The following is a 23,795-nucleotide window of genomic DNA, read 5'->3' on the forward strand; positions in this document are numbered from 1 at the left end:
TCAAGAAAGAGTTAAATTCTGAAGAGATCACAAATATCCAGGCGACACAGTGTATTACTAAGCTGTACAATGTTTTTTTTAACCAAAAGGATGTTTTATTAGGGATTTTCAACGCTATCAATACTGTGTCTAATAACACTGGAATAATGACAGTAGAACTTTAAAAACAAACATCAAACCTTTTTAAGTAGGGCTGAAATAAAGTCACTTGAAACTTTAGATTCCAGCCAAGGTGTTGTCATACTAAGAAAAATTAAAAGATAAAAACTTTATTGTGCCTCCGTAAAATCCTTTTTATATTTAAATAATTTATCCCCCAAATGTATTTGTCCATGTCTAAGACATGTTTTTTAAGATTTAAAATAAAAAATGCAAAAAAGTGTGCTTGCTCCTTTTCCCTATAGCCAAATCAGATCCCATAATCTGAAGAAATCTATATCCCATCTATACGGTCAATAAAAACAAAGCTTCAGTAACAGTTTAGCCAGTTTTAATTGTTTTAAAACACTTGGAAAAAAGTACAAAAGTGATCCTGGACGCCACAGTATGAAACCAGCCCAATAATGCAAGGTGAAAGTTGTGTTTTTTTAAAAAGCATCTTCTACTGACATGTTAATTTCAACTGGCCTTACCATACACATACTGTACTCACTAAAACAGATACAAGCAATATTTTAAATACAATGGCGGACCCTAGTAATACATTTACAAGTGATTTTTAAAAAAAACTAATTAAAAGGTGGGAGGGGGAAGAGTCTGACCACAATGTCAACCAGTATCCAGCAGTAAAACCATGCGTCATTACACTTGAGAGAACCAGCGAAGCACTGCAGCTGTCACACAGTGAGACACAGTGGGTCTCAGACATACTTTTCAAGTGTTCATTGGTCATTTTGCAATTTGTAACAGAGAGATAGAGAGAGATAGAGAGAGAGTTGAGCAGCAGCTCGGTGGTCACCTGTCCCACGTTTGCATATATTGTAAAGTTGCGCTGTGTCTCCAGTAAGGAGAACTTGTCTTCCGCAATCGCATCCGTTTAGAAAAATAGAACTAAATGCTATCGAAGAAAATCCCAAAATACGGGATATTCTCCTAGTATGTTGTGAGGAAATATGAAAGCTAAGAAATACAGTTGAATAAATAAATCGCATGACATCCATAAGAATTAAGTGGATACACTGAGTCGACAGAATGCTATCCACATATGCACACCATGCTTTTTTGGCCCGGCAGTGTTAAAAACGAGGGCTTCATCCTCCACTCCATCCAGAGTCACGTCCTATGATCCAGTGGAAAAGTTGCCATAAAATATCTAAAATGTGTTGACATTTAGAGAAAACAAAGTTTCTTTGATTCAGCAATGCATTTCCATGTCTGACATGGTCTCCGGCTTTACCAATCAAGAAGTAACTGATGCTGATGGCAATGAGGAAACACAGGGAGGAGACCTTCACAGTGTTGCAACAATGAAGCCGCTCTGTGTTGTTACCCGTTGGCTGGCTTATTGTTAGGGCAGCAGCATTGAACTTCCTGTTCGGTCAAACTTTTTTCCTTTTGAGAGGGCAGCCACTTGTTTCATCAACTCCCTGTTCTTGGCCTGTGGAAACAAATGATCATCCGTGTTAGGATACTTACACATTTCTAATGCCTCAGGAGACTCATATTCAATAAAACCTGACTAAATGCAGTTTAGCTTGTAGCATGCACACTAGCTGGAACCAGTAGATTTCACAGCATCTACCTATCATTTGTTTATTGCTACAAGATTAAGGCCTTTCGCAAACCATTATCAAACACTGGGATCAGGCCGGCCGCAGCGCAACATTTACTAAACAGCAACCAGAGATAACGCTGAACACCACAAAGTTTGGCAGGAAATGACTTAACTGACCCACCCATCATCTCCATACCAGCAGACGGAACATTTATGTAACAAATGAATCATCTATGCATCACATTGACAGAGTAACAGAATCCTTGATTCAAATCAAGTCTGTACTTAAAAAATATATATAACTTCATGAATTATATAAGATTGCCTAGTTCTGCTTGATATTTTAACAGGGGATTGGAAGAGGGAATAAAGGAGCAGATATTATAATTAGCATGAGTGAAACATTATCATGTTGCATGTTTACACATAGTTTCTCACCTGCTGTTGCTCCATAGCCTCTTTGTGGGACTTCTCCATTTGATTCATCTTAACTCTCATGTTGGATTCCTGGTACTGAAAGTCTGCTTTGAGCTCTGTAAGCTAGAAGGATGTTTTATAATCAACACCTCAAACTAGTACAAGCAATAGCAACAAGGCTTTGACTCATTGGTGCCGGATATCCAGTGAGGCTGTTAATGTACCTTCCTGTCCTTCTCTAAGATGGTCTGATCCCTCTGTTGCAAAAGTCTCTTTAGTGACATCACCTCCTCTTTTAGTTGGCTGATGAGAATGAAGTTGTCTGTTCCTCCAGAGTCCATAGACTGGGTGATGGAACTACTGATGTGGGAGAGAGAGGAAAGAGTGGTAAGGAAATAGACTAAGTCAAAGTATGCAGAACAAAAATAAAGGCAGGCAGGATTAAGACAAAACATTGTGTGAAATATCTGATTTTATTACAAAAGCTGTCACACCTGTCCCCATTGGATGGCTTCATCTCCAGTTTTGGTTTTTTCTTTGGAGTCTCCTTCTGAATAGAAGATGATTTATGGCTGCATAAAAATAAACAAATCAAATAACAACATTCAATCTAAAACAATTGACTAGACTTTTGGAACTTAACGGAGATAAAGAGAAAAAAAATCACCTCGGCTTCCACAATCCCTGCTCCTGCTCAGGACTCAAGCTCCCACTTAGTCTGCAAAAGATGGGCAGACTTGGCAAATAATTGCATACAGCAGATAGGCTGAGCGGCCTGGTGAGAGAAACGTGGCAGGGAGAAGTAGCACAACACAGAACGTACTTGTGGTGTGAACTGCTGTGTCTGTGTTGGTGGTGGTGGTGATGATGGTGCGATCTGGAGTGATGGTCTTTCTCGTTCAGGGACGAGGAGTTGGACGAGCCAAAGCCTTTCCTCTGCTCCTTGGTCTTCTGCAGGACCCGGCGGTAAGACAAAGTACAGAGCCAACATAGCAGTTTCCCATCCACCTGCACAAAGGTAGGAGACAGCAGTTGAACGTAACCATTACACTGTATATTAGACTGCGCGGGCTCTGGTTTGTACCTTTCTCCTGCCTTCTTCCTTGCGGTCAAAGGCGCATTGCTGTTTGCATTGTTCGCATGTCTGTGGAGGTCCATATTTCTTTTCTGAGTTAGTGCAACGCTGACACTTTGTTCCAATAAAAGCTGCTATGATGTTACAGTACTGACAGGGTTTGGGCTGCAAACAAAGACAAAACACAGTGATAAAGTATTTTCACATAATGTTACTTTAACCAGATATGCACTAAACACTGCAACTGGATCAATGCAACTGAAGTTAAAAATGCTTCGGGACAAACTTGATACTCACCGTTCCGAACTGTTTGACATTCTGGGCACATTTCTTGCAGATTGTATTAGTTTTACTGCAAAGAAGAAACACATCAGTGCAAAGGAACTCACTCAGTATGAACAAAAACCCCATGAAAAGGAAGTTAGGTTGCCATCTCACCTTTCCTGCTGAAACTCAGATCTGCAGTATGTGCACTTCACTATTGGGTGTGCGATGCGACACTCCTGTGGTAACAACACAAACAGATGTTTGAGCACACGTGGGCAGATATGTAGCACAATTTCCGATGGACACATCTGAAACAATCCTGCCTTAAATTTGTTGAAAATACCACAACTTTAAATTGGTTATGCAACACCTTTGACTAAAATATTTGCTTGTGTACAAGTAAGCACAGTATTGTATAATGCTTTTGTTCAGTTAATCCAAACATCATCATAGCAGGGCAGGGCAATGTGGGAAACCTCAGCACATAAAAGCATTCTTGGATGACAATCAATAACTTAGCTAGCATTTTCAGATATTTAACAATTCTGGACAGAGAAATTGTTAACTGCATCAACTGACCTCACACTTCAACCGTTCTGTCTACAGTTACGATACTTCAATATACGAGTAAGACCCAATGAGAGCGCGTGAGGCACGTTTATGGTTGCTGTACATTGTTGTCAGGTGTTCTCATAAAAGTAGAAATCAGTGCAAACTGATCACGGATGAAATAAAGTTGGGAACTTAACACTTGTTGAGGATTTGGCTTCCAATATTGCCCTCTCGTGTTACACCACTGTTCTTACAGAGAAACATCTGTTCCTCAGCTTTACACAGCAACGCAGCATATGAAGTTGGAAAGTGCTTACAGTAATGGTAGTTCTTTTTGTTTTCATTATATACACTGACGCATGGATAAATAATCATCAGCTAATTGCGTAATATAATTGTAGAGTTTCTTTAGAATAGCCAGCATGGTCGGGTAGAAGGATCCACTGCTGCTGTTGTGACTGTGCTAGCCTTTCCATGTTGGACAGATAAAGGCTCTTACATAATCGGAGCCTGGCTAACTTGTTGACTGCCGGCACACGCTTGTAAACACTTCAAGATCAGATGTGTCAACGTCTCGCTTCCAGTCATCCTCGATCACACACATTCCCAAACCTTGCACAGCTGCTGGCCCTGCGACAGCTCCTCGAAAGGATACCGCTGGTTACACTTCGTACAGGCGTACAGAGCCGACGTTGCCATTCTGGCCCAACTAGTGTCACAGAGCTAGGAGGGTATAGCAGTGCCCTGCTGCAGACTGAACGGATTAACGGCGCTATTACTTTTCAATCTGCTTGTAAACTGAAAACTACAAAAACACAGTGTTGGCATCCAGCGCTAGCTAACGTTAGCTAGCTCGGTCAGGGAGCGCAGAGCAACAGAAATAGCTTAGCTGGAGGGAGCAGGCGAAGAACAATAAACTCCAAATATCTGTGATCTTTCACTGCTCATACGTTATCCGATCACACAAACTTGCATCAGCACTAACGTCAGATACGCAACCCGTTAACACAGATCCGGCTATGTATATTAAGTTTCCACTGTTCTCGCCAAGAAATGTATTTTCCTGTTTTCCTTCTCTCTTTTTGTACCAACGCCGTCGTCGTCATGTAACCGGAAGTGGCCGACGGCTCCCGAAGAAGAAAGGAAACCTATCGCGACACAACGTTGGTCCGCGGGATTTACATTTTGAAACGCTCAGAGCCAATCACACGTCCGGGTTCATTCAACTCCGTTCCAATACATCGAATCACGCCCTTTACTTACACTTTTCTTAGTGGGTTTAATACTTAAGTAATAACTGAATAACTTATTATTGTAATATACATGCTTTTATTTACTGTTTTATTTCTGTTTAAAATTTTATTTCAACCTTACCAAAAAGAAGTATTTTGTTAGTGTGAAACTTCAATATATACTAGGAATTAATGCGCTTTTTATTCTAATGTACTTGTATAGTTGTATCACATTTTATTGATTTATTGAAAGTGTTCGACACAGTCCAACGTGATATTTTAAATGTATTCTCCTTCATTTGCGACATTTGGAGGACTTGGCCACTTTGTGACCAAATTATCTCCCCAGTGCATTAAATATGATGATCTGTGCAATTAATTTGTTTCTGTTAACCACAAAGGGGCTGCCACTAGGTTGTGCAATAGGTCCCCTCTCATTCATTTTTAGTTTTATAACACAAGTTAATTTATAACAAAGACTTGGGTCTAAACGTCACAGAGGATGCTATAGCTTTCCTGCAGCAATCTCGTCCGTCAGCACCTGAAGAGTTTGCCAGGATGCTCTTCATGGACTTCAGTTCCACCGTTAATTCCATACAGAGGCGCATGATGATCCAGAAGTTGTATCACCTTAATATTTCCACCCGTCTAATTTACCTCATACATAATTCCTTCAGCAACAGGCAGCAAGCAGTCAGGCTGGGCTCTGTTGCATCTCTTTGTCTTACCACCAGTACAGCAGCACCGCAGGCTGCGTGCGAAGTCCTGTTCTGTTTGTACTCTACACTAATGACATCCTCAGTCCATCACCAAGCATAAAGTATTTAAAATATTCTGATGATATTGCCATTATTGTTCCACTCAAAGACAACAACTCCATCATTGACTATCACAGCACTGTTGCACGTTTCACTAAGTGGTCTGAGGATAAACACATAAACCTCAATGTTTGCAACTAAACCACTGCAACTAAATCACCAAACTAAAGCCCAGGTGAATTATGCTGTGATTATTGTCTTCTCTGTTATTATTGTCACTCTGTTATAAACATTTCTGTTATTGTGCTGTAACGTCTGTACCTTTGTCAAATAAGTGCAGTGTTTGTGGACAAGAATTTCTCCATGGGCACAATAATGTAAGTAAATTAAACGTGTCAGATGCACCTTTTTCATAAAATATGTTGCAGAAAGACTTGAAACTAAGTTTATTTGTATCACAATAGCACAATAATAACATTTCATTTAGGCTTGTTTAATTAATGTGCACAATCAAGAAGAGAGAAAACTAACAATAATACATTTTATTTTAGTTTTTTGTTGTTCATAAAAGTTAGCTATAACAAAATAAACAAAGTCTTGTTTTAGCATTTTTATTAACTGAATTGATACATAACAGTTTGACTCTGCTGTTGTATGAAAACAAGTTTTGAAAGTTTGCTGGTTACATAAAAATGAGCAAACCTTTAATAGCTAAATATATCAAATCCAGTATTGATGCCTGAGTATAAAACAGACTGAATGGTCATGCTACTTCTTTTAAAGCGACTGCAGTTTCATAATTATTTTAACTCCAATGATAACATTGGGAACCTAGGATCACTAACATACAAATTAATTTAACTGGGGCACTGCTACCGTTTGAAACAGTTAAATCCAGGATCTGGACCTGAGGGAGTTCTGCTCACGTCACATAAATGCTCAAACAGTACTGAGTCTTACTCTGAACAAGGCACCGATTATCATTCATCTTAAATCAAGAATAAACACCCAGAGCGTATTATAGTTAATACATATTCTGCTACACGCGCAAAAAAAGAATTGTTTGACACTAGGTGTAAAAAATGTAATAGCATTCTGCATCATTTGGGACTAATGAACTATTGCATATTCTGGCAGCTTATTAAGGGAAGAAATAGGGTCATGTTAAGAATATTGCTTATGATATGAGACCGTTTATTTATGAATCACACATACTAGTCTGGACTAAAATGGTAATAAATAATGTTAACTAGTTAGAGAAATGAAACCTACAAAACCTTAGTCTTAATGAGAGCAATGTTGTGTGACATTAAGTGTCCATAAAACACTTACGTTTAATGCACTGTATGACTATTGTAGTTGGCAGATGCTATACTTTTAGCCCTTTATAGCTACATTTAGAACATTTAACAACTCCCAAAGCCATTCAGTTAGTGTTAGAATGACAGTTTCAAGCTTAAAGTAACTAGTATTTGCAGCATTGTTCATCTTCACAACTGCTACTTCTCATCAAGTCAATATCTTACAAACTTGTTCAGTGCAGTGGGATGACATTAGTGTTCCTATAAGGAGTGTACAGTAAGGCATATGAATTGAATTTAACCCGAGGAACATTTTAGTGTACTTCAACTAAACATTGATCGTAGGTAGGGTAGGTGGATTTGCTGGACCACCTGTCAACCCTGGAGGAATTGTACAAAGCGCCTGTAGTCAAGACGCTGAGCCAGACGCTGTTCTGATGCAAACAGATTCTACATGCACCTGCAAGTACACTCACCTGCTTGACAATCAGAGTTTGGGTGGTAGTGTATAAACATGGCTTGTCACCTATTGTGGCAGTTTGATACACAGGTCTTTCATGGTGCCATTTGTGGCCTTGTTACTACTCTATTGCACCTTCTTATAGGAGTGAAACTGAAGCGTGGTTTTGTCAAACAAAAGTCTGCACAGGAGTGATGGAGCGTGTGGGGGAGCCTGGCTGCTCAGACGAGGAGGAGGCCGATCGGTTCGTCACCTCTCGCTGCAGGTCGTCCACTCTTTTCCGCAGCTCAGCGCGCTTTGCTAACAGCTCCTTGTAGCGCTGATGAACAGGTTCCTGGTGAAAGGAAGAAATGTTTGGAGTTTGAAATACTTCTGATTGGAGCTGGATTAACAGCCTACGAGTAACAGACAGGATTCCTGGCGGACCTGAGGTCTCATGCGAGGGTTCCACCGGATGTAGTAGCCAACCCAAAGTTCCAGGTGGCGCAAACTGACTACAGGGAACAGCACATGGTTGGAGTAGTTCACATACAAAGGATTGGTGAAATCCTCCAGTTGGCTGTTAATGTAAGACCACAAAGACACCGTCCTCTTTGGAATCTCCTGCAAAAAAAGTCATAGAGGCCATAAAAACAAATGTTCAAAGAGCCTGCCAATACATTTGCAAATGAAATCACACTCCTAAAAGACTTACGTACTTCCTTCAACCTCTGCTGTTCACTGTTACACAGGAACGTCCCGAACAGGCAGCTGTACAAGTGGTCCAGGATGGTTACCAGGAAGTATTCATTAAACTCGAAGGCTGCGGGGAACTTTAACAGAAACAGATTTATCAATATTTATGTAAGGTAATCTTAAAGATGTATTCACAGGTAAGTGTTCCTTATTATTTACTTGACGAGTCAGCTGCCAGACACAGTCGATGAACTGAATAAAAACCGGTGAACGGTCGGCGTCTGTGTGGTTTTTATCTCCATGACCAATACGCTGGAAGAAGAAGAGGAATAGACGTCTCATCAGTGACGCAACTGAAAAGCCACCTGACCTTTCAATGGAAAAAATAAAGTGGGCCAGAGCCTGTTTACCAGCTGGAAGCGGTGCCCGAAGCTCAGCCACTCTTTCTCTAGCAGCACCTCGAAGCCACGAATGGTACGGTAGTAGCCGTCCAGCATGAGCATGGCTAAAGAGGTGAGCTGTGCTGTGCGGTCCCATCCATCACTGCAGTGAACCACCACTGACGTTTTCCCAGACTCTACTTTATCTGCGATCCTCAGAGCTCCTGCCAGGATCAGCTAAAGGCACAGGAATACACACACTTGGTCAAGAGCCTGGACTTTAACCTCCTTCTTCTCTCAACTGACATTTAAAGCAATTCATCGTCATCCTCACCTTGATGTGTTCAAGCCAGTGAGTGGACTCCAGGTTGGAGAACCAGTGCGAGTCCTCTATGTTGGGGTAAACCACATCCTTCAGCTTGCGAAGCGACTCCCTCATCACATGGATGTTGTGAATGTCCAAGAACACCAGCTCAGCGTTCTGATAAGCATCCTCACTTTCATAACCGCCTCCTTTCATCTGGCACAAACACGTGCAGAGTAGACAAAAACACACTCAAACCAACTCAAGCAAATTGTGTTGCTACTGACATTAACCTCAAACCCTCATGCACAATATGTGCACAATATTACATAACAGTATTATGGTGGTTTTGCTCTCAGTAAAATTCAAATAAGATTAAAAAGATTAACCTTGTTGGCAGCAGCGTTGACACTGGGCCTGGCATCAAAAATGAAGAGTTTATGTGACTGAGCGTTAGCATCCATGATGGCCTGCAGGTATTTCTCATCCTCTTTGCTGCGCTTGCCGTTCACCCCAACCATCGGCTGACTGCAGCGTGTCACTGTTGCCTGGCTTTCCGGATGGATCCAGGACAACACCTACACACAGAGCACAACAGAATATCAATAATAAAGTCAATAAAGTGAAGCAGTTATACAAGGCATTATTAGATTTGCACTGGAGATGAAGAAGGGTCACCCACAGGGATTCTTCCCTTCGCTCGGAAGGCAGCTACCCTCTTCAGCTCTTCGTCTGGTATGTTGACAGGCACTGCCAGAGTTGATGGGTAGGTCTCACACAGCTCATAGTGATCATTAACTTTGGTTATCCTCCAGCTTTCATTGGGTATGCCCTTTCAAGAAACACAAATATAGCTATATAAAAAGAGTTGTCCATTTTTGAGCCCAGCAGACTAGTCTCCGTGTCCAATACCTGTCTTTTGTACTCTGTTATGGGATCATACACCTTCCATCCATTTTCAGGAAACACCTGAGTGTATTCAAAGGCGTAGATTTGCTAAAGAGGATGGGAGAATTAAACATTAGCAGCTAGACGGAGGTGCAAAGCCAAAGTGGCACTGGCGGAAAATCACTCACCAGACCATTGGAAACAGGAAACGCAAATTTCATCAGCACTTCGAAAATGGACTTCCTGAGCGTGTCCTCAATCTGTTTGTGTGCAAAGCGTAGATTACGCATATCCTGCAGAAGAGCAGAAAGAACTGGCCTTAGCCACGCTCTCAGGTCAAGGGACGTATCAGTTTCACTGCTGTAGAAACCGTGTCTAGGAACAAGTTACTGTCTAGTATTTGAACAGCATTAACTGTAATTTACTCCGTATTGTCCAGTATATGTAGTATTGATTACACACCTTGCAAACTAGTCCATAGGACACATCACGGCTTGATCCAGCTGCAATCCTTTCCACACGACTCACCACCCCGAGGGGAAGGTCCAACAAAAACGCTGGTTCCTAAAGACAGACTAATGCTTAACAAAACAAACAAGCAAATATTCATTGTTAAAAACAAATCGCAGCATACCCGGTCCATGCATTTGAAGAAGAGCCTGTAGTTTGTAACGGTCACGCTTCCCCTCACTGCTCCAGTGAAGGGACAGACATAGGTGACATCATGGGCTACAGAACACAACAAAGCCAACAAATGAAACACAAAACTACCGCAAACTAATGTGATTTTGGTTGTTACTGCAGCAAATGAGAAATCTCACCCATGTCTTGCACTTTTTCATTTGGAAGTAACTGTGGTTCCTCCTTGACTGAATCTCTAAGCGCCTGCTGGAAACATCGGACACAACATTCACCTGAGTCTGGGCTCGATCCCGTGACTCCAGTCGAAAGCAAAGCTCAAAGCATATGAGATAATGTGAGAGCCATGACAGGACATACCTTAGGTTTAGGCTTCACCTGAAAGGCACATAAAACAGAGGAGTCATATTTCAGTCAGTGAAGCAGCAGAACATTTGACTCAACACATACGGACCCGCAGCTCTGGGGAAAACTCGGTGGAGGTGGACACAGAGTCGGAGGACATGGCAGAGGAAGGCTTGACCTGAGCGGAGCGGTCGGACCGAGACGTGGATGAGCTGTGGAAAGATGAGGAGACAAATGTTAGAAGGAAATATCAAAGCAAATCAAAACTAACAAAAACAAACAAAAACAGGTCAGTCCATATTGGTCTGTTTTGTTTGTTTTTCTCTATTGTCAGAGAAAATAGTAATGTATTCAATTTTATGGACTTTAGTAACTTGATGATTCCATATTAATGAATGAATATGAAAACTAATCGATAGTGACCTAATTTACTGTTCATGTCAATGGTGGTCTCATAACGGCGTTACCTCACCTACATTACAGAAGCCGTTTCTAGTTTAATAGAGGACAGTGTATTTTAGAAAAGTACATAAGTAAACTCGCAGAAGGTGTCGGGCTGCGTTTCGCTGTTTAGTTACCTCGACAATGAATCAACACTTGGCTGTCGGGACGAGGTTCGTTTGGAGCCCAGACTGTCGACGCTGCCGCTCTTCTCCATCTCGCTGCTCCAGATTAAAATGTCTGGATGATTGCTGGAGTATGCGGCTGCGAGCCGTGTGTCGACTGGGGAATGTATTTACAAACTCTCTCGGAGTGCAGCAAATCCCCACAAATAAAAGGAAGCTGCCATGTTTTTTTCCCAGCAGCCTCCCAGTCCTGTCACAAGGAGGCGATTGTTGAGGATGGCGCCCCCTGCAGGCGACACGAGTTTCCTTAAGGCGCAGTCTCAGTTTTTTGGGATTTTTGTGCTTTTGGATTAAATTTGTTTATTTGCAAAACAGGCTTTATAATTTTTGAATTTATGATGAAATCATACAATGTGCATCAGTATACATACAGAGCTTTGTGCCTCTATACATTCTTTAACTTTAATACTTCAAACTTAGTCTTATTCCTTATAAACCTTAACAGGCTTTTAATTTTCAAATATACATATTAATGTGAAATTTTATATTTAAAGTTACACATTTTAATGCACATTAACATGCCAACACAAAATATCATTGTGAATTTTTAGTTAATAAAATGTAGACATTGTCCCAACTAAAGTTCTCCTAGGATTTGAAATAATCTACGTAAAAATCAACAACTGCATGTAGAATAAATTCTTAGAATAAAGAACAGAATAAACGCTTTAAATAATAATGTGATTAGAAAATAATTTCAACTGTTGGAATGTTTATATTATACATATGTATTGATCAATATAAAGAGGACACGCTCACCCCCCTCTTCATTTTCTTTCACAAATGTCCTCCTGTCTAATACTACAGGAAAGCTACAGGAAAGCAAGGTTGTATCACAATTAACAATTTCACTCAACTTTTAATGAGCTTTATTGGATGCACCTCATCAAGTCATTTATATACAGCACTTTATCGGTTGGCGACACAGAAAGAAATGCATCTCAGTACAGAATGGATTTAAAACCCGTGTACCATACTTGGGACATAGGACAACTGAAGGGTTGGGCACAAAAATCTGATAAAAAAACAAAACAAAAACACAACAGGTCATTCACTTTACATATTTCTCCATAAATTTCTTGTGGAATTCAGAGCGCAGGGTATCGTTCACAAAGCGTTTCTCTTTCCGTGCCTCGTCCACTCCTTTGGCACAGTTTTTAAACACAACATCATCGTCCCACCTAGAAAGATAGTAATGGATAAATAAAAACATGTTTAGGGGTAGATAAAGGCAACATTTTACCTCAATAATTATTATTATCATTATTATTAATTATGCATAGGTGTGTGTTTATGTGTAAATGTCAGATACCTTCTCTTAACCCTGAAAGTAGTTGGAGGCTGGTTTGTCTTTTGTTGTTGTCCGGCTAAATTAATCAATGGATTTCCACTCAAGATATTCTCCATACGAATCCTCTCCTCCTCTGCCTTCTGCTCACGCTCCTGATGGAAAAGTAAAATAAATGAGTAAACAACACAATGACCCATTTGTTAACTTACTGATTATATCCAAACAAAAAGTATTAACACATTAATGCTATAAAATGATACTTTACTTTGCGTTCTTGCTCTTCAGCTCGCTCCTTCTTAATTTTCTCCAGTTCTGCCAGGAGAGCAGCAGTGTCATCGTCATCACTCTCCTCCTCAGAATCTTCATCCTCATCATCCTAAATCACAATCCAACATGACTGGTAAGCAAGGTGCGTCATTATTACAAATGTTCCAATGGAAGCACTTACATCAGTCAGAGGATCATCTGCATCAAGGTTGGCTGCTGGGATCTGATCCAGTCTGGGCCTCTTTGAAGAAGATGACGATGAGGATGAAGATGATGTCGTATGCTCTGGATCAAATTCAGATCAAGGCAGAATGTAAACTAGCTGTTTCCACAAACACTATATTTTATTTTTAAACACCAAGTCACACATTTGCAGATACAAACCTCTTGGTCCCCTCTCTCTGGTTTTTTCACGTGCAGCCACTCGCTCTCTCTCCTCCAGTTCCCTGCGGAAATCTCTGGCGCGCACCTCCTCAGGAGCATCCTGGGTAGGTTGTCTGATGTAAATACAACATTTAAAAAAAACAATTAAATACAAAGAATAATAATTTAAAAAAATGTATATTAGATCCAGTGCATATCTAACTACCGGGTGAGCAGATAGAGCATCTAAGAAAATATTTTATTATGAACCTTGGTGACTGGGAAGCCAGCCACCAGTGCACCACCCAGTAACATAGAAAAACTTCCATTTAACACTTAGTTCCATTTAGTTCAGATCAGCTGACCTGTATTTGATCTTTGTGTGACCCGGAAGATCTCGACTGGAATACTGTTTGGACAGGGCACTCAGGTCCCCTTCGCCTTTACCCCTTCCTCCTCTTGCTGGCTCAAACGTTGGTCTTGCAGCTGTAGTCATCTTTGATGGCTGTGCTGTGGCAGAGCCATGAAAAAAACAACCATCATAGTGGAAAGCAACGTTAAACATAGTACTCAACTATACTTAATAACATTGTCAGACCACAGAGCTACATGACCTGAATCAAAATACCAACTGTTTTTCAAATATTGAGATTAGTGGCAAAGGATGAGGATTTTTTTGCCACACAGAATTTCCAGTTAAATCCCCAGTTAAACACACTTTGATTTTAGAGTAGAGAAAACCCCACAAACTAATAGTACAAAACAGCAGCTAGCCAGCAAGCCACTAAGCTAACATATTGCTAACATGCTAACCTCGTTTATCAACACTAGTAGGAAGGAAAACAAGGAAAACTTCCTTCTGTGTATCAACTTTCAACACTAACTACTCAAGGAATTGAGTTATAATAATTGAAATTAAGTCGATTGGGGAAATCATTGATATTTTGGAAGATATTTTAAAACACTTACAAAGCTGCAACCACACGACAAAAGAAGATCCGATGCGTCACAACGACGTCACTTCCTAAAGAAACGTTAGTGAATAAAAGATGCATTCACTGTAACTCGGAAATCACTGCAACTCGGAGAGAACTTAGAGATATCAATGATCAAAGCTTTAGTTCGATTTTTAAAGTAACATTTAAACACTACACAAAGCATGCGATGTTGTCATTATAAAGTTGGAGACATATTACTCAGTTAGATCGGTTATTTACAGCTGTCCAGGACAACATGTGCAATGTTTTAATGAGGTCAATAGGGGGCAGAGAGTATCAGCTGATGCTCGCTCCAGATGCTCTTTCAGCGTTTATGTTTATTTATTATTTTTTTAATCATACAGTGCAGTAAATCCGTAAACTTGTACCAGTACTAAAATTCACATTTTAATATGTATCAGTCACTTTTATTTAATTATCCCATGAGTGCAGATATTTGCTATACATGCACTGTGTCAGTTTGTAAAACAGGAATGATTATGAAAGTAATGAGTGTAATTAGGTAAAAGTCATCAAATGTCCACTAGAAAAAGCACCAGAACTTAGCAAAAGCCACACAAGTGAAGTAATATTGATCAGGAATAAAGTTTATCCAGTAGACATTGTGTTACAGAGAGGTTTATTCAGTACAAGTGTTGTCTGGATGACTAAAGCTGGAAGACATTTTAATAAAAAAGAAGGAAGTTTAAATATCATGCATGTAGATGTTCCCTAAACTAGAACCAAACATAGCAAAGTCAATGAAGCGCCTTCTTTGGGTTTTGTTATTTGTGAATGTGCATGCACATGCACAAAACACAAGCCTCCTCCTGTTTCTTGGCAGCATTACACCTGTTCCCATTCTACCCTGTCTGTTCTGTAGCATGTGTGAAATAGCACTTTGTCACTGATCAAAACAACAACAGCGCTTCTAATTTGTGAAATAAGTCCCTTCAAATTGATGGCACAGTGCAAATGAATCCCTTGGTACGGACTGTGTGACAGTAAGTTTCTACAGAGTCATTTAAAAGCTGAGTTAACCTGGACCAGAAAATTGCTTATCATTGTTACACTGCAGGTAACATACTTTTGCTTTTACAGTATCTCAGTTATGTTGGATGCATATTTCTTGCATGAATGGCATTTAGAGTTTCTGATAAGGCTGCTTTCAAATCAGGTATCTCTTGATTCCTACCATCTACTCAGTCGTAAGAGCAATGTTTTACAATATATTTCTTCGAAACTCAAAATGAAACAATAACAGGTTAAGAACAGAAAGTTAATCTGAGTATAAACATGTCACTTGAAAACTTCTCAGGAAGGAGTTATTTGACTCTGGCAGACTCGTCCGTCCACTACGTGGCAACAGCTTCCCACCCACCCACTTGAGCAAATGGAAATGACAGGGGGTGGTTCACCTGCTTGTTCGTCTGTGTCTGCGAGAGAGACACAGAGGAGGCTCGACAGCACCGTGGTCTGACAAGGCAAACAGGTGAGAGGCGGACAGAGCAAAGTGTCTTCATAGATTTTTTGTTCTCTAACTTTGCAAGGTCAGGGCTCATTTAAAAGTCTGAGTCAATTTAGTAATGTTTGGAATAATTACTTTGACCTTGTCAGTTGGTTCTGGGACACCCCTGGAAGGAATGATTCTAAAAGCTCATACGTCAGAATGATAATAGATAACAGGAACTCAAAGAGCAGAGTGATTCTGTATACAGAGGTGGAGTGAATGGTAAATACGGACTCTGTGTAATAGAAAAAGCAAATTTTGATGAGGTTTTAATTTAGTTTTTTCACCAATTGTTTAAACCTTTGTTTAGGTTTTTATTCTGACATTAAATGATCGTGACCACAGAGTCATAAATTAATTGACACAATTGACAGCTATGTGGTCCTACATGTTCTAAACTCTGACTCTCCAGGTGTGCTTAGTATCAAATCATGAATTACATACACTTACATAAAGAATGCAGTTTACAGGTTGGGTATAATGTGCTGTACACTTTGGTAAACTTTAAGCTGTTCACTGTTTTGCTTTCTGTTCTATTTGTTTGAAAGTTAGGGACCAAACCATGAACAATTCTATTTCTCTTTAATCTAAAATTCTTTTGTTGATACCAGGTTGAACATCAGCATCATGTCAAAAGGTAAAACTTTAATTAGTATCACATCCTACGTTAAAATAAAAATCTCATGCAATCATTGTTTAAGTTGATCCTGACACAAAGTAAGTTTCTTTCGTAGAGGTTGACAGAGCTCAGGTGTTAAAGACCACCAAGGTCCGGACTGCACTGAAGACTGACGGCAGCTGGATCCACAAATCTAAACAGGGAAATGACAGGCAAGAAAAAACTCTTTGTGATTTGACCAGATTAATCAGCTGAGCAAAAACACCCTGCGTCATTTCCATCATTCCTGCTGATGAGCTACAGTATGCTGTGATAAAACAAGCTGTGGAGTTGCTGTTAGTTACGGACAATGCGAATATGCATACTACATTCATGACAACTAGTTTTATCCTGCAGGACACAAAGCGACGCAGAGGCTGGGCCCGTTCCAGCCAAGAACAAGTCCTTCGTCTCCTCTGCAGCCAAGAAATTTGAGTAAGTGCTACCAAATAAATTCAAATTCAAATATGGTTATATATTTATATAAAACAAATGAAATCAATTTAAATAAAAACTGACAGTTTTATTGAACAATTGTTTCTCATAGAAAGAATCACTTTAGGCAACAAGTTACTAACATTACTAACGGTGCAATGCCCATCAACTGACACTGTTTGATGTGAGCAACAATGTAGAAACAGATCTGCACAAACTGATCGTGTGCTTTGACTTTGTTGAGTTAATGAATAATAAATAATTGTTTCATGCTCCAGGAGGAAATCGTCTGTGATATTAACATACATAAACACTGACTTAGCCCAGAGGCTGCACCACAACAACCTCGAGTACGATGTGAGCTGACCAGTGCTCCTGAGTGATAACGCAGTCACCATTCATATACACCCGCTTATCTCTTCTCTGTCCTTCGGTTTTAAAATATTAATCTGACTTGTATAAATATTTAAAGCCTTGTATGTAAATTGTGAACATAAACGTTAACCGATCAAAACTAGAGTCGCATACAAAACCATCTTCCTCCTTTGTTTAAATAATCTTTAAAATGTTGATACTGTTTGTGCACAGTAATTGTACTTATTAATACTTACAGTACTCTGTACTGCCTCACCTTACAGCCAGCTCCATGTATTGCATTGATATTACATCACTAGACTTTAACACATACAGTACATGGCACACACACAAAAGTAGCACAACCCTTTACAGGGAATTATTGAGCATATGGACATTTTGGTCCTAAAATATTGGATCAAAAATCTTCCTACTGGAGTTTGTCCCTGAGGTCATACAGTAGTAATGCAATATCTCCATTCTACTGAGTAAAAAATAGAAAAAAATAGAATTATGAATTTAAATGTAGCATAGGACCAATCTTAGCTTTACTCAATATCTACTAAAAGACAAAGGCAATATATTCTACCTATAAGGTAAATTTAGGATGAAACATAAAAACACGTAACATGTCCTCATCTCACCATCAGTACATGATAAAATTTAGTTTGATCAAATGTGATCACCTAAAATGAAATGTCTACTTCTTTTGTTTGTATATATTCAAATTCATATCCAATGCAGTGGGCAAATAGTTAAACTCTTGTATTTTGTGTGTACAAAAAAAAACACAAACCCAGACAAGTTCAACAGGGAAAATCCCTGGAACAACTTTACTTGATTTCATCCATATGCATAGAACTCACACCTTCTCTGGTGTCTAAATACAGGACCTGCTTCTTTGTATCCTGCTGTTATCACAGACAAGCTGGGGCTCACTTGGACCCTTCCTCGCTCAGCAATCAGTCATTGCCGAACACCTCAAACTGTTTTTCTAGAAACAACTGTACCAATTTAAACAAATGATGTCCGATAACAAAGTATTCACAAAGGCTGTGCCCAAGCCCAGGATTCTTTTTGTTGATCATCACAAATGTCAGTAGGATACTGAATGTGAAAGGGGTTATTACTTTAGAAACAGGGCCCAGAGGCTCTTGTTTCACTGCAGCTTTCTCTGGAGAAATACGCTGGAAGCACCTCACACTTAATTTGAAAGACTTGCAATTAATATCCCACATCATTTATTCTCAATGAACCAACAATCCGAGCACTCTTCAGGAAGGCTGGGGGAAGCAGGAGTGTTCAATCAGGCTATGTTGAATGGAGTCCATCGCTCTTTCCTCAAAAGGTGCAACAGGACGACATTAGTCTTCGATAGCAAAGAGCTATGAGGAGGGTCCAGCAGCTGTGAATTCTCCGACAGTGTGCAGTTCCTGCACTGCTGTAGTCAAAGAAGGTCCAGCTACTGGGCTCATGCTGTGTGGTGGCAATAAATGGCCTTCGTTAGCGGTGAAGTGGTTCAGTGGGTAGATGCCACATTTCCTAAAGCCTTCAGTGACAATCCTGACACCCTCCTCTTCCTTTGCCACCTGATACGTCCCTTTAAATACACTTGAGAAATCTTTTTTGCTTACAGCAAAGTGACTATCAGCGGCACTGCCGTCACCTGTGAGTGCTGCAAAGTGCTTCTTCAGGAGCACAAAGAGACCTGCATCAAGCGGCTGCAGGATGTGAGAGCAATGGGGCGGAAGGCAGAGAAGGATGATGTCCTCCTTACGAGCCGCCTCCACCACCTCGAGGTTCACGGGTGATTTGTGGCCGTCAAAGATTAGCAGCAGCGGACGCTCTTTCCGAACGTGCACGAGAAAATGTTTGAGGAACCATTTCTTAAAGAGGTCAGAGTTCACACAACCCGACTCTGACCATCCATAGAGGGCATTCGACGGCCCTTGTGTCTTGTAACACACTCCCCCTGGATAGGCTTTGGAGTAAATGATAAACGGTGGGATGTCCTCCCCAGCTGCGTTGAAGCAAGCCAGGATGGAGATATGGTCTCTGGAGCCTGCTGCTGCCTTGCATCCCACACTGGCAGATTTGGGGAGAAGGACCCTCCTCCTGCCCAGCTGAAACCCTGTCTCACTGCAGTTGAAGATGTGGTACGGCTTGTCCCTGAGTCCATGAGTGTCCATGACGGTGGTCAATAAACGGAAAAACTGATCCACAGCCTCCTTCCTCACACACACTGTTCTCCCACGGACGACGCTGTCCGCCGGCTGAATGGTGATGTTTTTCTCCTGTCGTCTCCGGAAGTTAAGCCACCAAGTCTGGCCGAGCTTGGAAAACGCCACCCTCCGATGTTGACGCTTATAAATGGACGAGGCAAAGGACACCAGCTGTTGCTTAGTGAGCGGGAACCCGTACTTGGACATGTATAAGGAGAACTCCACTAGCTGCTCCTCGTCGGAGGACGTGATGAGCTGAGCCGGCCCACTGCGACTTCCTGGTCTCACGCGCCCACTCACTCTGTCCCCCAGTGAAGACTTGGGGACTCCAAACTCCTTGGCAGCCTGTCTCACTGTGCACCTCCCGGACTTCACCTCGACCAGCGCGTGCTCCATGGCCTCTTCTGTCCATTTCTTCTTCTTCTTTCTCCCAATTTTATCAAGATGATTCCTTGATGGCATTTTCCTAGGATGGCGACAGAAAGTCACACTTTAACGAAACATCTCTTGCATCTGTCATTTATTGCTTATGGCACAAACAGAAGCATTTGTTTCTACAGTTCAAGATGCATTTATTCCATCTAGAAAAAAAACAAAAAACACAAACCGTCTTAGGATCAAAATGGCCACGTTTGGACTAGTTGTATGTCAACACTATGAATACACACAGCATAACACAGAAAGCCACAATAGGAATACATAGCACCTAATATGAGGGCAGACTTTATAACCAAGCTCCGTGTGGAGCAGGATTCTCTTTAATCCCAAAGAGAAGTCGTTTAGCTCCCCTCTGTTCAAATGATAAAACAGCGAATGAAATGTACGTTAAACAGGTAACTGTTATGAAGGACGCGCAACACCGAAGCATGAGCGGAGTCATAATTAGTCAAGAATCGGAAGCTAACGCTAACGTAAGTTCACGTACGTGCAGGAAACCTCAGTTCTTCTAATGCTAGCTAGTACAACAGACACAGTTCATGTGGAATGTTTGTCAATGTCAAACGACGATGAATGAATCGATCAAATCCCAGCTACCGCTCACTGAAACTTAACAGTGGTTTTACGGAGTTTTACTTTACAGAAAACTGCTCGACGTGTGTTGCCACTAACGCAAAACACCGCAACGCTGCTGTTCTTTAACGACATGTGAAGCCCGGTGTGTTTCAGAATAAAAACCGCTTAAGCTTCGACCTTAAGACCTTAAGCTTCGAGTTTAAGAGTTTATTCCACCGTCGCTGTTTCCCGCATGTGGGTCGTGTTAACCGACAACGCTTAACTTGGAATAAGCGTTTATTTACCTGCCAAGCAAGAAAAACGCAGCTTCACATCTGAAGCTCAACTGAGCAAAACCGGAAGCTCTGGGGTGTCTTCAAAATAAAGGTCTGAAGGATCCCTCGGCAAAATAAGAGGCCAGCAATCACAGAATTAAAAAGACAAAATATCTAAAATGAAGTGCAATAAGCAAAGGTACAATTTTAATATAAACATTGAAATAGTTGGATTTAACAATGTCTTTTACCATCATCATATGTAGAAACCGTTTTCTTTTCTTTATAAACATATATGTAATTGGGCTAATATGGGCTATGATACTGTGATGTTAAAGGTAAGCACACATATGTAGAATGAATCTAACTAAGCAAAGCTAATGAATCACATATGGATCATTTTATTTCACTCTGACAAATCAGGAGCTGCAAATAAAGAGAAGTGAGTGGGACAAAAAATCTGAGATTGTAAATGCCAAGGCTCTTTTCAAGGTGAATTTCTTGTTATTACCCAATAGATCAGCAGCTTTCACGGAGTCTACATCGAATCCTTCTCCAAAAAAGACGCAGCTTACTCCATGGAAAGGGTATGTGCTTGCAGAATTTAATTAAAAACAATCTGTGAAACTGCTCATCTGAAAATCCTTTTGCTACATTTAAACCACAACTTGAATGTGGGTTGAATATGTTTTTATAAATGTATTATTCCCCTTTGTTTTTTTGTTTTAGTGATTCAGTTAAGAAGGGCAATATCAAATCACCTGCTGGAGAATTTAAAAATATTGAGGCACAACAAAAAAAATTAGATCCCACAACAGCTGCAGAAAACAAGGAAGCACATGCAGCTGCACCGCCTGATCACTCAGATGCTGAATGCAGCAAGGTCTCTGGAGATGCCAATGTAAAAGACCTTGGAACCTCTGATTTGGTTGGTGAGAAATGTAAAGACCCCGCTGAAGGTTCTGCTCCAAATGCAGTCCAAGTCAAGCCTGAAGAGTCATCTGGAACAAAACCAGCAAAAGCAACACCTTCGGCCCCTGATGTTGTAAAACCAACAGAACCACCTGCAAAGGAGAGTTGCAAGACCGCCCCTTCAACACAGGTTGTGGCAAAGACTGCAGAGGCTAAAGCTAATGTTGAGCTGACCCCATCACCTGAGACTCCTGCTGTTGAAAGCACAAAGCAAAATAAAAGCCCCGCTCCACAACCAGTTCCTAATACTGGATCCAAATCACCTAATCAGTCTGCTGATACTGGTGAAAATAAAGACCCTGTTCCTGTTACAGTTGAACTGAAGGCAGTGGAACCTGCAGTTACAACAAAGCCAGTTAAGGCAACACCTTCGGCCCCTGATGTTGTAAAACCAACAGAACCACCTACAAAGGAGAGTTGCAAGACCGCCTCTCCAACGCAGGTTGTGGCAAAAGCTCCAGAAGTAAAGACTGCTCCACAAAACAGTGTGAAACCAGTTTCTGATATGGGATCCAAATCAGCTAATCCATCTGTTGGAGGACAGTCTGTTGTGGCTGGTACAGACAAACATAAAGACCCCTCTGCAGTTACTTCTGAAATTCCAGTCAAACTGAAGGCAGTGGAACCTGCAGTCACAACAAAGCCAGTAAAGGCAACACCTTCGGCCCCTGATGTTGTAAAACCAACAGAACCACCTGCAAATGAGAGGTGCAAGACTGTTCCTCCAACACAAGTTGTGGCAAAGACTGCAGAGGCTAAAGCTAATGTTGAGCTGACCCCATCACCTAAGACTCCTGCTGTTGAAAGCACAAAACAAAATAAAAGCCCTGCTCCACAACCAGTTCCCAATACTGGATCTAAATCACCTAATCAGTCTGCTGATACTGGTGAAGATAAAGACCCTGGTAAGGTTCCTGTTGCAGTTGAACTGAAGGCCGTGGAACCTGCAGTTACAACAGAGCCAGTAAAGGCAACACCTTCGGCCCCTGATGTTGTAAAACCAACAGAACCACCTACAAAGGAGGGTTGCAAGACTGTCCCTCCAACACAGGTTGTGGCAAAGACTGTGGATTCTAAATCTAATGTTAAGCTGACCCCATCACCTGAGACTCCTGCTGTTGAAAGCACAAATCAAAATAAAAGCCCTGCTCCACAAATAATCCCTAAAACTCCATCCAAATCACCTAATCAGTCTACTGATGCTCAGGTGAAAGATCCCATTAGAGGAAATTCTGTTGTGGCTGGTACTGAGCAAAATAAAGACCCCTCTGCAGTCACTTCTGAAGTGCCAGTCAAACGGAAGGCAGTGGAACCTACAGTTACAACAGAGCCAGTAAAGGCAACTCCTTTGGCCCCTGCCGTTGTAAAACAAGCAGAACCACCTGCAAAGGAGAGTTGCAAGACCGCCCCTTCAACACAAGTTGTGGCAAAAGCTCCAGATGTAAAGACTGCTCCACAAAACAGTGTGGATCCAGTTTCTGATATAGGATCCAAATCATCGAATCCATCTGTTGGAGGAAATTCTGTTGTGGCTGGTACTGAGCAAAATAAAGACCCCTCTGCAGTCACTTCTGAAGTTCCAATCAAACTGAAAGCAGTGGAACCTGCAGTCACAACAAAGCCAGTAAAGGCAACACCTTTGGCCCCTGATGTTGTAAAACTAACAGAACCACTTGCAAAGGAGAGTTGCAAGACCGCCCTTCCAACACAGGTTGTGGCAAAGACTGTGGATTCTAAAGCTAATGTTGAGCTGACCCCATCACCTGAGACTCCTGCTGTTGAAAGCACAAAGCAAAATAAAAGCTCCGCTCTACAACCAGTTCCTAATACTGGATCCAAATCACC

The 23,795-nt window shown here is 41.1% G+C and overlaps 4 protein-coding genes across 9 annotated transcripts; all 4 read right to left on the reverse strand.

Moving 5' to 3' along the window:
* Positions 1 to 473: 473 nt before the first annotated feature.
* On the reverse strand, positions 474 to 5,160 carry fam76b (family with sequence similarity 76 member B). 2 transcript variants are annotated; one of them, XM_029173907.3, is made up of 10 exons: positions 4,638 to 5,160; positions 3,645 to 3,709; positions 3,504 to 3,558; positions 3,216 to 3,371; positions 2,955 to 3,139; positions 2,799 to 2,849; positions 2,626 to 2,703; positions 2,356 to 2,488; positions 2,153 to 2,254; positions 474 to 1,597 (listed from the first exon to the last, which is right to left on the reverse strand). In XM_029173907.3, the coding sequence occupies exons 1-10, from the start codon at positions 4,722 to 4,724 to the stop codon at positions 1,508 to 1,510; spliced, it is 1,002 nt and encodes a 333-aa protein (XP_029029740.1). In that variant the 5' UTR covers positions 4,725 to 5,160; the 3' UTR covers positions 474 to 1,507. The 2 variants fall into 2 exon arrangements, with proteins under 2 accessions (XP_029029740.1, XP_029029739.1); XM_029173906.3 differs by having other exon boundaries at positions 2,356 to 2,491; positions 4,638 to 5,158.
* Positions 5,161 to 6,446: 1,286 nt separating this feature from the next.
* On the reverse strand, positions 6,447 to 11,834 carry mtmr2 (myotubularin related protein 2). Of its 3 annotated transcripts, none has more exons than XM_029173905.3 (16): positions 11,586 to 11,832; positions 11,117 to 11,219; positions 11,023 to 11,040; positions 10,845 to 10,908; positions 10,658 to 10,752; positions 10,486 to 10,587; positions 10,212 to 10,316; positions 10,048 to 10,131; positions 9,818 to 9,967; positions 9,525 to 9,713; positions 9,166 to 9,351; positions 8,862 to 9,068; positions 8,671 to 8,763; positions 8,475 to 8,588; positions 8,203 to 8,379; positions 6,447 to 8,110 (listed from the first exon to the last, which is right to left on the reverse strand). In XM_029173905.3, the coding sequence occupies exons 1-16, from the start codon at positions 11,663 to 11,665 to the stop codon at positions 7,946 to 7,948; spliced, it is 1,932 nt and encodes a 643-aa protein (XP_029029738.1). In that variant the 5' UTR covers positions 11,666 to 11,832; the 3' UTR covers positions 6,447 to 7,945. The 3 variants fall into 3 exon arrangements, with proteins under 3 accessions (XP_029029738.1, XP_029029737.1, XP_055370645.1); XM_029173904.3 differs by having other exon boundaries at positions 10,845 to 10,911; XM_055514670.1 differs by lacking the exon at positions 6,447 to 8,110 and having other exon boundaries at positions 8,471 to 8,588; positions 10,845 to 10,911; positions 11,586 to 11,834.
* A 651-nt stretch (positions 11,835 to 12,485) lies between these two features.
* On the reverse strand, positions 12,486 to 14,679 carry cwc15 (CWC15 spliceosome associated protein homolog). Its single transcript, XM_029174610.3, has 7 exons — positions 14,524 to 14,679; positions 13,920 to 14,064; positions 13,576 to 13,688; positions 13,373 to 13,476; positions 13,190 to 13,300; positions 12,946 to 13,076; positions 12,486 to 12,814 (listed from the first exon to the last, which is right to left on the reverse strand). The coding sequence occupies exons 2-7, from the start codon at positions 14,048 to 14,050 to the stop codon at positions 12,685 to 12,687; spliced, it is 720 nt and encodes a 239-aa protein (XP_029030443.1). The 5' UTR covers positions 14,051 to 14,064; positions 14,524 to 14,679; the 3' UTR covers positions 12,486 to 12,684.
* A 2,522-nt stretch (positions 14,680 to 17,201) lies between these two features.
* Positions 17,202 to 21,063, reverse strand: LOC121202727 (uncharacterized). 3 transcript variants are annotated; one of them, XM_041073748.2, is made up of 2 exons: positions 21,009 to 21,063; positions 17,202 to 20,291 (listed from the first exon to the last, which is right to left on the reverse strand). In XM_041073748.2, exon 2 carries the CDS (start codon positions 20,170 to 20,172, stop codon positions 18,874 to 18,876), a length of 1,299 nt encoding a protein of 432 aa, XP_040929682.1. In that variant the 5' UTR covers positions 20,173 to 20,291; positions 21,009 to 21,063; the 3' UTR covers positions 17,202 to 18,873. The 3 variants fall into 3 exon arrangements, with proteins under 3 accessions (XP_040929682.1, XP_040929684.1, XP_040929685.1); XM_041073750.2 differs by lacking the exon at positions 21,009 to 21,063 and adding an exon at positions 20,910 to 20,970 and having other exon boundaries at positions 17,202 to 20,176; XM_041073751.2 differs by lacking the exon at positions 21,009 to 21,063 and adding an exon at positions 20,318 to 20,895 and having other exon boundaries at positions 17,202 to 20,176.
* Between the last annotated feature and the right edge of the window lie 2,732 nt (positions 21,064 to 23,795).

Source organism: Betta splendens, chromosome 14, assembly GCF_900634795.4.
Source record: "Betta splendens chromosome 14, fBetSpl5.4, whole genome shotgun sequence".
In the NCBI taxonomy this organism is placed as follows: Eukaryota; Metazoa; Chordata; class Actinopteri; order Anabantiformes; family Osphronemidae; genus Betta; species Betta splendens.

What these genes read in the sequence shown, in the direction of transcription:
- cwc15 (XM_029174610.3), bottom strand. Translation starts at nt 14,050, where the DNA reads ATGACTACAGCTGCAAGACCAACGTTTGAGCCAGCAAGAGGAGGAAGG. An exon ending in CAGATGATCCTCTGACTGAT is followed by an intron (nt 13,301 to 13,372) that starts GTAAGTGCTTCC and finishes ATTGTGATTTAG; the next exon opens with GATGATGAGGATGAAGATTC. An exon ending in CTGAAGAGCAAGAACGCAAA is followed by an intron (nt 13,077 to 13,189) that starts GTAAAGTATCAT and finishes CTTTTCCATCAG; the next exon opens with GAGCGTGAGCAGAAGGCAGA.
- LOC121202727 (XM_041073748.2), bottom strand. Translation starts at nt 20,172, where the DNA reads ATGCCATCAAGGAATCATCTTGATAAAATTGGGAGAAAGAAGAAGAAG.
- fam76b (XM_029173906.3), bottom strand. Translation starts at nt 4,724, where the DNA reads ATGGCAACGTCGGCTCTGTACGCCTGTACGAAGTGTAACCAGCGGTAT. An exon ending in CAGGGATTGTGGAAGCCGAG is followed by an intron (nt 2,704 to 2,798) that starts GTGATTTTTTTT and finishes ATTTTTATGCAG; the next exon opens with CCATAAATCATCTTCTATTC. An exon ending in TCTTAGAGAAGGACAGGAAG is followed by an intron (nt 2,255 to 2,355) that starts GTACATTAACAG and finishes ACATCCTTCTAG; the next exon opens with CTTACAGAGCTCAAAGCAGA.
- mtmr2 (XM_029173904.3), bottom strand. Translation starts at nt 11,665, where the DNA reads ATGGAGAAGAGCGGCAGCGTCGACAGTCTGGGCTCCAAACGAACCTCG. An exon ending in TTCCTGTTTCCAATGGTCTG is followed by an intron (nt 10,132 to 10,211) that starts GTGAGTGATTTT and finishes CATCCTCTTTAG; the next exon opens with CAAATCTACGCCTTTGAATA. An exon ending in GAGCGAAGGGAAGAATCCCT is followed by an intron (nt 9,714 to 9,817) that starts GTGGGTGACCCT and finishes CTCTGTGTGTAG; the next exon opens with GTGTTGTCCTGGATCCATCC.